Source organism: Vigna unguiculata, chromosome 1, assembly GCF_037176805.1.
Source record: "Vigna unguiculata cultivar grain cowpea cultivar isolate G323 ecotype 2 chromosome 1, ASM3717680v1, whole genome shotgun sequence".
In the NCBI taxonomy this organism is placed as follows: domain Eukaryota; kingdom Viridiplantae; phylum Streptophyta; class Magnoliopsida; order Fabales; family Fabaceae; genus Vigna; species Vigna unguiculata.
This window is the reverse complement of record NC_140792.1, coordinates 11644328-11656136: the sequence shown is the minus strand read 5'-3', so window position 1 is coordinate 11656136 and position 11809 is coordinate 11644328. Positions and strand designations below refer to the sequence as shown.

Genomic DNA, 11809 nt, shown 5'->3' with positions numbered 1-11809 from the left:
TTACTGAAATTGTTCACACAATTTCAGTATATAAACGTATGGATCGAGACTAGATTTACTTGCCACGCATCAGTGTTGAGTATGAGAAAGGAGTAGAAGAATTTATACAATTTGCGCAATGTTATGAAGGTAGAAGTGATGATGAAGTGAAGTTTAGATGTCCTTGTGTGAATTGTTTGAATGCGAGAAAGTTGAATGCAACTGCAATTAGGGAACATCTTATTTGCGATGGTTTCCTTCCAAGTTATACAATATGGACATGGCATGGCGAATTAATAGACTTTCCAACTGTCTCCCGAACTGAAAATTTTGTGGATTCCATCGTGGAAGATCAACATGAAGAAGACAAATTAGAGGACATGATTCGTGATGTTGGCGCTGAAGCTTTTGCCCAAGCGCACGTGTATGAGACAATCTCTACTGATTCAGAGACTCCGTTGTATGTTGGTTCAACTAAGTTTACAAGGTTGTCAGCGGTGTTAAGATTGATGAATTTGAAGGCGACTAATGGGTGGACCGATAAGAGTTTCACAGAATTATTAGTGTTGTTGAATGAAATGCTTCCAGATGGAAATACACTACCCACTCGTAACTAAGATGCCAAAAAAATTCTTTGTCCGATGGGTATGGAGTATAAACGGATACATGCATGTCCTAATGATTGCATACCCTATAGGAAAGAATTTGAAGGATTGAAAAAGTGTCCGAAGTGTGGCTTATCACGATACAAGGAGAAAGTCAACAATGAAGATAAAGGTGAGTTAGAAAAGGATGGACCCGCTTTGAAAGTAGTCTGGTACCTTCCAATCGTACCTAGACTTAAGCTTTTGTTTGCGAATCCAAAAGACGCTAAAAACCTTCGATGGCATGCAGATGAGAGAAGATGTGACGGCCTGCTTCGTCATCCAGCTGATTCAATGCAATGGAAAAATATTGATCACGAGTTCCCCCAATTCGGTGAAGAATGTAGAAATATTCGCTTTGGTTTAGCTACTGATGGAATGAATCCATTTGGTAATTTAAGTACCAACCACAGCTGCTGGCCCGTTATATTATTTATTTACAACTTGTCTCCTGGACTTTGCATGAAGAGAAAGTACATGATGTTGTCTATGATGATATCCGGTCCAAGACAGCCTGGAAATGACATAGATGTTTATCTCAGTCCACTAGTTGAAGACTTGAAGATGTTGTGGGAGGATGGGGTTGAAACATTTGATGCTTTTACTTCTAAGACTTTCATGATGCGTGCAATGTTATTTTGCACAATTAATGATTTTCCAGCTTACGGTAATTTGTCAGGATATAGTGTCAAGGGTCATAAAGCATGTCCTATATGTGAAGAAAACACTACAGCTCATCAATTGAAATACGGAAGGAAAACAGTATATATGCGCCATCGAAGATTTTTGCAATCGAATCATCCTTATCGAAGGTTAAAAAAATCATTTAATGGACATCAAGAGAATGATGATGCACCAATTCCATTGAATGGCTTTCAAATTCATGAAAAAGTTAATAAAATACATCATGTATTTGGGAAAACCTCTAAGAAATCATCTACAACGAGCCCTTGGAAGAAAAAATCAATATTTTTTGATCTTCCATATTGGTCGAAGTTAGAGGTTAGACACTGCATAGATGTAATGCATGTGGAGAAGAATGTGTGTGATAGCTTGATTGGTACACTACTTAACATTCAAGGAAAGACAAAAGATGGAGTAAATGCTCGGTTGGATATGCTTGAAATGAATATTCGCAAAGACTTGGCACCAAGGGAGGCTGGTAAGCGTACTTATTTGCCTCCCGCATGTTACACCATGTCTAGACAAGAAAAGATAAGTTTTTGCCTTTGTCTTAAAAGTGTCAAGGTACCACAAGGATACTCTTCAAATATTAAGAGTTTAGTGTCAATGCAGGATTTGAAGCTTGTTGGCCTGAAGTCTCATGATTGTCACGTCTTAATGCAACAATTGTTACCGGTGGCTATTCGTCGAATTTTGCCAAAAAATGTTCGACAAACTATAACTCGTTTGTGTTCATTTTTCTCTTCAATTTGTAGTAAAGTCATCGATCCTTTAAAGTTAGATGACCTTCAAAATGAGATTGTTATCATCTTGTGTCAGCTGGAGATGTTTTTCCCTCCATCCTTTTTTGATGTTATGGTACATTTGCTTGTTCATTTGGTAAGAGAAATCAAGTTCTGTGGGCCAGTATACTTAAGATGGATGTATCCTATTGAACGCTATATGAAGATTTTGAAAGGGTACGTGAAAAATCAATATCGTCCAGAAGCTTCAATGATTGAAAGGTATATAGCAGAAGAAAGTATTGAGTTTTGTTCAGATTACATGACAAAAGCAAATCCGATAGGAGTTCCTCCTAGATCATGGTTGAACAGGTGTTCTATAAGTAACAACATCCGGGGTGTGAATGTGGTAACCAAATCTCGCGCAGAACTATTGCAAGCACATCTATACATATTGAACAACACTGATGAGGTGATCCCTTACTTATCTGCACACAAAGCCATTGTAAAGAAACAACATCCAAGACAATCAGAGAAATGGCAGTTGATGGAGCATAACAAAACGTTCATGCCTTGGTTTAAATCTGAGGTTCTGAAAGATTCACAATCTTCTGAGACTTTGATGTGGCTAGCAAATGGATTGAAATTTGATGTCGTAACTTCTACAGGTTATGAAATTAATAATTGCACATTCTACACAAAGTCTTTGGATGATAAAAGCACAGTACAAAATAGTGGAGTGAGTCTTGAAGCTGAGTCGCTACAATTTTCCACATCCAAAGATCAAAATCCGGTAATTGGGTCAATGACGTACTATGGTGTAATAGAAGAGATATGGGAGGTTGACTACACTGTGTTCACTATTCCACTCTTCAAATGTAAGTGGATTGATAATAAGAGTGGTGTCAAAATTGATGAATCGGGTATGACTCTAGTTGATTTTCGAAAGGTGGGTTATCGAGACGAGCCTTTTATCATGGCACATCAACCATCTCAAGTTTTTTATGTAAAAGATCCTGCAACTGAACATTGGTTTGTTGCTCTTCATGGCAAGAAACAAATTGATGTTAATGAAGAGAATTTGAGTAACCTTCATATTGCTGACACTCATCCATTTAAAACAACGATAAATTTTGATGAGGCCCCAGTACTTGACGATGTACAAGCAATTCGGGAAGATCACGATGAGGGAATATACATATGACCAATCCATAACTTTATGTATGAATCTGAATTGTTTATATAAATTTACGTGTTTTGTGAAATAATATGTTATTTGTTATTAATCTTTTGTATTTTTTTCTTTTAACAACAGATATATGGCTGACCATCAGACTTCATCATCATCATCGGAGGATGAATTGCCTAAAAAGAGAACCACCAGAGGAGCCACTAGATTGAGGAAGCTCATGTTGAGAAAAGCTAAAGGTAAGAAGACTCATGTCATTATTGACGTCATCACTGGTCAAGCTTCAGGTCGTAATGGAGACCTCTTTAGAAGCTATTTAGGAGTACTGGCACGTGAGAGAATATCCATCCTTACTCCTAGTTTCGATCATGTGTCTGAAGTTCAACGGAACATGATATGGCAGGATCTAACGGTAAATTATGTCACGTAATTTTTTTAATTTATATTTTTATTATATTGGTAAAACACTTATTGATGTTCATTTTCTTTATTGCAGACGACATTTGATATTCCAAATGTGCCGACACTTAAACATAGATGTCTGGCAGCAGTCGCCGAAGATTTTCGTGGTTTTAAGACAAAACTAACGTCTAGGTATGTCTATGGATCTAAAAAGAATGAAGATCCACGTGAGCTATACACTTCAATTGATGAAGACACTTGGCGTCAGTTTGTTGAGTCTCGTACATCTGAGCGATGGAAGGTTAGTTTACTTGAATTCAAAAATTTGTTGAAATTGTCTACAAGTTGAACTAATTCATAAAATCAATTATATGTTACAGGAAATAAGGACAAAAGCCCAAGCAATAAGTAAAAAAAATAAAAACCCACACATATTGTCTCGTGGTGGGTATAGAAAGCTTGAAGAAAAGATATTGAAGGAAAAAGAAAAATCTAGGCCCCCACCTTCTGAAGATGATTGTCTTGCGCCTCCTTCACCACCATCTCGTCATCAAAAGTGGAAGTTAGCCCGCCTACGATCATCGGGCACCTACACTTCCGAAACTGCACGAGAAATCTCTGAAAAAATTGTAAGAGTTAACTTTACTAAAACATTAATATCATTTTATACCGAGTTTCTCTTAATTTTCTTGTGTTATATTGTAGGACTCCTTGGTTGAGCAGAGCTCCCAAGGTACTTTCATTCCAGAAGGTCGTCATGATATTCTTGCTACTGCAATTAGACGACCTGAGCACCCCGGACGTGTGCGTGCTGCTGGATCAGGAGTCGGCATTCATCAATTTTTTGGTGGCTCCTCTAGTCAATCTTCATGGACACATAGTGCTGAGTATGAAGAAAAACTGACTCAACGGTTGACAGAACAAATCACTGAAAGGGTTATGCGTCAATTCGAGCAACATTTTGGTGGTCATGGCAACCCTCCGCAACTAATTCCCCAAGCAGAACCTTTTGTGCCCCCAACAGGTAGAAGCAAAAAGGGGAGTTGCTCGGGTCCAGCTGTACCAGGGGATGATGCAGACAACACTCATCGATGTGAACTATATGTTCTGCATGGTACAGGGAAGACACTAGTTGCTCGTGGAACAAAATTTGAGGCAGCCACTATTCTTCATGGTATGGAGCTGGCGGATGATGAGGTTAAGGTCACTGTAGAGGAAGTTATTATACCAGATGCTTTAGTTCCTGTGCCAACAGATGAGGTATATACTATGGCACATGCATTTCAGTCTTTCCTCGCCTGGCCTAAAGATTTAGTTGGTTCTATTTCTGACCCTTCGGTATAGATCCCCAAACTCACCTTATAGTACTTTGCATTTTAAGTTTACATGTTATTTATGTTCACAATCAAATTATTTTTTCCATGTACTAATAGTCGCATGAAGTGGAAAGTCCTGAACCTATGAAGATTCCAATATCTTTGGACGATCCTCTTAGTGCATTACACCAGCTTGCTGACGTCATTAGTTATAAGCCGATGGTAGTTCCATGGGATTCTGATGTATTTGGGAGAGATAGTGACATCCCAATGTACCTGCATAAGCAAGATGTCTTAGAGCTTGCGTCGGGTACAGAAGAACTGAATATTACCCTTATTCAGTTATGGATGATGTAAGCATCTAAACTATTCATTATGTTTAATTAATTTATATAGTAACTTATATTAAATAAATGTTTTTGTCCAGGTATATTTTTAGTGTCAGTAACAATATGGGGTTGAGTGATGTATATGGGTTCATAGACCCCCAACTCACTCATGTAGGCAATAAATTTGATGACATTCAAGCATACGTCACTGAATGCTTTGGACAAGGGAAGAAAATATATTTTGTCCGTTATATTTCTAGGTAAGTGTAGTTTGTTGACTTCTAATTATAATATATTATTTTAAGGTACAACAACGAATTTTGTTTTATTGCAGGCATCATTGGCAACTAGTTGTAATTTCCATGAAGGACAACATTGCTGTGTGGCTTTGTTCCTTGCACAGGCCTCCTCCTAACCATCTAAGACAAGTTATAGATTGGTAAGAACCTTAATTTTATGAACTTTCTTTCTTATATAATTGTATCTTAACACCTTACCTTTTTCATAGTTCAATCGCTGGACATAGCATGTTGTTAGGGAAATCAACTGCTATGACAAAAAGGCTAGCATGGTTGAGCCTCAAGGTTTGCTATTTTGGTCTATAGTATTATAATTATTCAATTTCTTTTCTTCATCAATTACTTATAAATGTGCATTCATTGTAGTGTAATTTACAAACCGGCTTATATGAGTGCGGTTACTATGTAATGCAATGGATATCAACCATTATACGTGCTCTTATCACAAGTGGTTGGGAAACGGTAATTGTTTCACTATATGAAATACTTATATGCAATTTTGGCTTAGTTTATATACTAATATAAATTATTCTCTTGTGTGCAGAGATTTGGTACCAGTACTACATCAATCCCCGTCAAGTCCATCAAATATTTAAGGATAGCTTTGGCAAAGTATATTATTCAAATGTACAATAGTACTTAGTATATTTGTTTATGGAAGCACATGATATTGTAATGAGTGCTACAATATGAATAGTATTTAAGTATTGTAATGAGTCCATCAATTATAATATGATATTGTTTCTGGCTGGGTTTGTATTTCTGGTTCAAAATTTGCAGGTTAAATGTGCTAGATTTGAATGAAATAGGACCAGAATTTAAAAAAAAATAGCTTTATGCCTCGGTTGTAACCAAAACCGAGGCAGAACATCATTCGAATTTTTAATTTTTTTTTAAATGGCCATATGCCTCGGTTAGACCAAAACCGAGGCAGTAAAGTTCACTTTCTGTCGCGGTCAAAACAGACCCGAGGCAGAAAGTATATTAAATTTTTTATATTTTTTGAATTTCTGGTACGCATTAGGCCTCGGTTGGGCGGAAACCGAGGCAGTAAATATTTTATATGCCTCGGGTTGTAACCGAGGCATAAACTACTGGCTTTTTACCTCGGTCGTATATGCAGCGGTTGTGGACCCGCAGCCAAAAGCTGAAAATAACCGCTGTCATTTCCCTTCCCTGCACTAGTGCGACCTCCACAACAAAGACCTGCACCTACACAAGTTGCTCCGGTTCCACCTGTACCTACACCAGCTCATATTGTAGCACCTATACCTTCTTCTTCTACTTCATTGGAGGAGTTGGTCAGGATGATGACCCTTCAAAAGTGCAATTCCAGCAGGAGACTAGGGCCTCAATCCAGACTTTGACAAATCAAATGGGGTAGATGGCCACTCGGCTAAACCAGTCACAGGCTCAGAATTTTGACAAGTTGTCATCACAGACGGTGGAGAATCCGAGAAATGTGAGTGTCATTACATTAAGATCTGGGAAGAACATTGAAGTTCCCACTCCTAAGCCTACACCTCAAAAGGAAGTCGACCCTGCCACACTTCAGAGAAAGCGTGATGCTCATGCAACTGGTCCTTCCACATCTGGTGTGACTTCTACGGCTTCCACCTCTACTGCTACACCTTCCATACCTCTTCCTTTCCCTCTAAGAGCCATTCTAAGCAAAAAGATGGAAGAGGTTGACAGGAAGATCCTAGAAACATTCAGGAAGGTGGAGGCGAACATACCTTTGTTGGATGCCATCAAATAGATTCCCAGATATGCAAAGTTCTTGAATGATCTATGCACGCACAAGAGGAGGCTAAATGGAAACGAAAAGATCAGCATGGGGAGAAATGTGTCAGCATTGATAGGTAAATTTGTTCCTCAGATTTCTGAAAAATGCAAGGACCCAGGTACATTTTGTGTACCTTGCATCATAGGTAACAATAAATTTGAAAATGCAATGCTTGATCTTGCTGCTTCAATAAATGTAATGCCTTTGTCTATTTTTAAATCTCTTTCTCTAGGACCCTTGCAACCTACGGGTGTGGTGATTTAGTTGGCAAATAGAAGTGTTGCCCACCCCGCAGGTTTGGTTGATGATGTTTTGGTTCCTGTTGGTGAATTGATTTTCCCTACTGATTTTTACATTCTTGATATGGAAGAGGGATTTTCACATGGTTCTGCACCAATCATTTTAGGCAGACCATTTTTGAAAATTGCACGAACCAAGATTGATGTCCATGCAGGTACTTTGTCCATGGAGTTTGATGATATTGTGGTGCGTTTTAACATTCTGGATGCCATGAAACATCCTTTTGAGGATCACTCTGTTTTTGATGTTGATATTATTGATGATACTATTGATGGACTTATTTCTGATTTCCACTATTTGCATGCATTAAAACATTCATCTGTGTCTAAGCTATCTGAATTTGCATGCATTGGTGTTGATTGTGATTCGTATTCTGATTCTGATTCCGATTTCGATGTTGATTCTGACTCACTAGGTGTTGTACCATATGATTTTGATGTTATACAATCAAATTACACTAACCATGTTATAGGAAGTACATATGCATCTGATTGTTATGTTGAGGTACAGGCTGTGGAACCCATTTCTCCCTCCCCTCCGGTTCTTGATATTCAGCCAACACTCCAAAGTTGAAACCCCTGCCAAACAACCTGAAGTATGTCTACTTAGAGGAGGAGAACAAACTGCCTGTCATCATATCCACCTCCCTCACTGCTGAACAAGAGCAGAGGTTGTTGGATGTTCTTAAAAAGCACAAGAAGGCAATTGGATGGACATTGGCTGACATTCCTGGTATTAGCCCATCAACATGCATGCATAAGATATTGTTGGAAGATGGAGCAAAGCCAGTGAGACAACCACAAAGGCGACTCAATCATGTCATCTCAGATGTTGTCAAGAAGGAGGTGACCAAGCTTCTACAAGCTGGGATCATCTACCCCATTTTTGACAGTCAGTGGGTCAGCCCCATCCATGTTGTTCCCAAAAATACAGGCCTCACTGTAGTCAAGAATGAGAAAGAGGAGTTGATTCCAATAAGGGTGCAAAATAGTTGGAGGGTTTGCATCGACTACAGAAGACTAAATCAAGAAACCAGGAAAGACCATTTCGCCTGCCTTTTATTGATCAGATGCTTGAGCGCTTGGCTGGTAAGTCACACTATTGCTTTCTTGATGGTTTTTCTGGTTACTTTCAAATTCACATTGCACTTGAAGACCAAGAGAAAATCATATTCACCTGGCCCTTTGGCACTTTTGCCTATAGGAGGATGTCGTTTGGCTTATGCAATGCCCCTGGCACATTCCAGCGGTGCATGCTTAGCATTTTCAGTGATTTTCTTGAAAAATGCATAGAGGTGTTTATGGACGATTTTACTGTGTATGGGTCCTCATTTGATGTATGTCTAGAAAGTTTGGATAGAGTTTTATATAGGTGCATCCAATATAACCTTGTTCTCAATTTTGAGAAATGTCATTTCATGGTAGAACAAGGCATAGTATTAGGGCACATAATTTCGAGTAAGGGCATTGAAGTTGACCCTGCCAAGATTTCAATTATTTCACAATTGCCTTAGCCCTCTTTTGTGCGAGAGGTTCGTTCTTTTCATGGCCATGCAGGGTTTTACAAGCGCTTCATTTAGGACTTCAGTAAGAAGGCCCTTCCACTGTCCAACTTACTGCAAAAGGATGTTGACTTCATCTTTGATGAAGGATGCAAAGAGGCTTTTGATTGCCTTAAGAAGGCCCTGACCACCACTCCTATCATTCAGGAGTCCGATTGGACAACCCTGTTCGAGCTGATGTGCGATTCATCCAATTATGCATTAGGGGTTGTTCTAGCTCAAAGAATTGACAAGCAACCGAGGGTAATCTACTACGCCTCGAGGACATTAGATGCTGCCCAAGCAAACTACACCACGACAGAAAAGGAGCTCCTTGCGGTAGTTTTTGCATTTGAAAAGTTTAGATCTTATCTGCTTGGTTCTCTTGTTGTTGTGTTCACTGACCATGCAACTCTTAAGTACTTATTGAAGAAGGTAGAATCAAAGCCTCGACTGATAAGATGGATGCTCTGGCTCCAAGAATTTTATTTGGAGATCCGTGATAGGAGCGGAGCATAAAACTTGGTTGTAGACCACTTGAGCAGGATTGAGAGGTCTACTGATGATGCTTCACCGATCTGGGATGACTTTCCCGATGAAAGTTTGTTGACACTCTCTACTTCTTTCTCACCTTGGTTTGCTAACATCGTGAATTATCTTGCTGCTTCTATTTTTCCTCCCGTAGGTATTACATTTGATAGGTATTACATTTGGGATGACCCCTATGTATGGAAAATGTGCAGTGATCAAGTTACTAGGAGATGCATTCCGGACCATGAGATTGACTCGGTCCTCAAATTTTGTCATTCATCTGCACTTGGTGGTCACCTTGGCACATAGAGGACAGCTCGCAAGGTGCTAGATTGCGGATTCTATTGGCCCACAATCTTTAAAGATCCGTGGAGGATTTGTAGCACGTGTGAGGAATGCCACCGAGTGGGAGGAGACATTTCTTGGAGACAACAGATGCCTCAACAACCCATGCTATTTTGTGAGGTGTTTGATGTCTGGGGTATAGACTTCATGGGCCCTTTATCTGTTTCTTTTGGTTTTACTTATATCTTGTTGGCTGTTGATTATGTTTCAAAATGGGTGGAAGCCAAAGCCACTAGAACTAATGATGCTCGAGTTGTTATGGACTTTGTTAGGTCTCACATATTTTGCAGGTTTGGAGTTCCTTGAGCTATCGTTAGTGACCAGGGCACCCATTTTTACAATAGATCCATAGGGGTTTTACTTCAAAAGTATGGGGTTATGGATAAACTTTCTACGCCATATCACCCCCAAACTAATGGGCAAGCCGAGATCTCAAATAGAGAAATCAACTGGATCTTGGAGAAGATTATGCAGGCCAACAGGAAGGATTGGAGCAATAGACTTCAGAACGCTCTTTGGGCTCATAGGACTACTTACAAGGCACCTATAGGGATGTCTCCTTATCAGGTTGTCTTTGGTAAGCCATGCCACCTTCCAGTAGAGATAGAGCATTGAGCCAACTGGGCTGTCAAGTCATGCAACTTCTCACTTGATTAAGTTGGGGAGGAAAGGAAGCTGCATTTGAATGAGTTAGATGAGATCCATTTGGAGGAATATCAGAACTCTATGTTCTACAAGGAGAAGACCAAGAGATTCCATGATAGCTCCATAGAAAGGAGTTTGTTGTTGGTCAACAAGTTTTACTATATAACTCCAAACTTGGACTCATGGGGGTAAGTTGCGATCAAAGTGGAATTGTCCTTTTGTTGTCACTAATGTTTATCCTTATGGTGCAGTTGAAATCAAAAGCCAGTCCACTGATAAGAGATTCAAAGTGAATGGGCATCGTTTGAAGCCATTCCTCAGCAATCCTGCCTTGATGGATACTGTTGTGGAGGAGACTTCCCTGCTTGACCCCACTTCTGTTTCACCATGATTCATGGAGTTTTCTTTCCCCTTCTTTACTTTTATTGCACTTGTCCATGTCTGTCTGTTGTTGTTTCCTTTTGTTTGTTCCTTTTTGTTAATTTGGAGGATAAGTTGTTGGTTATTTTGTGGACTGATATCCTTGCTTTCTCTTTACATGTCAAGTTGCTTTTGAATTGTTTTACCTTGTGTGAGAATTTGAGCCACTCTCTGTTCTTTGTTGTGTGATATATGCCTCTTGAATGCTTGCACAATGGCCTTGGCTTGACTCTTTCTGATACTTTTTTGATTCACATGCATGTTGGGATATGATTTAGGCAATTTTGCTCTGTGAGCCTACGCCAGATGAGCCCAGCTTGAACTGTTTTCGTTGATACCCCTTTTTGAGCCTGCATACCCTTTCATTGTTCTACAGCTCATTACAAGCCCTTATCCTGAAAAACAATGATTATTCCTACTTTAGGAAATTGTGGAGCTTTGAAATTGTTTTGAGAATGGGTGCTTAATTAAGTGTGGTCGCACACAACAAGTGTGGTTGTGCGCGCACTTGTTATTGGTTCTTGGAATTGCTCATTTGTATACCCAGGTGGGATTTCAAAATTGTTGTTTATCTACATGTTCTTTGAATAAAAAAAAGGAAAAAGAGTGAAAACAAAAAGAAAACAAAAAAAAAGAAAAGAAAAGAAAGAAAAGAAATAAAAGGAGTTTGGATTTGAG

The 11809-nt window shown here is 39.2% G+C and overlaps 2 protein-coding genes across 2 annotated transcripts; both read left to right on the top strand.

Annotated features, from left to right (window-relative positions):
* Positions 1–986: 986 nt before the first annotated feature.
* On the top strand, positions 987–3233 carry LOC146888704 (uncharacterized). Its single transcript, XM_085670319.1, has one exon. The coding sequence runs from the start codon at positions 1002–1004 to the stop codon at positions 3231–3233; it is 2232 nt and encodes a 743-aa protein (XP_085526445.1). The 5' UTR covers positions 987–1001.
* A 115-nt stretch (positions 3234–3348) lies between these two features.
* Positions 3349–6207, top strand: LOC146888703 (uncharacterized). The gene is made up of 10 exons (XM_085669767.1): positions 3349–3630; positions 3715–3921; positions 4001–4249; positions 4326–4958; positions 5054–5289; positions 5364–5525; positions 5600–5704; positions 5774–5849; positions 5931–6026; positions 6109–6207. The coding sequence occupies exons 1-10, from the start codon at positions 3349–3351 to the stop codon at positions 6205–6207; spliced, it is 2145 nt and encodes a 714-aa protein (XP_085525893.1).
* The last annotated feature ends 5602 nt before the right edge of the window (positions 6208–11809 follow it).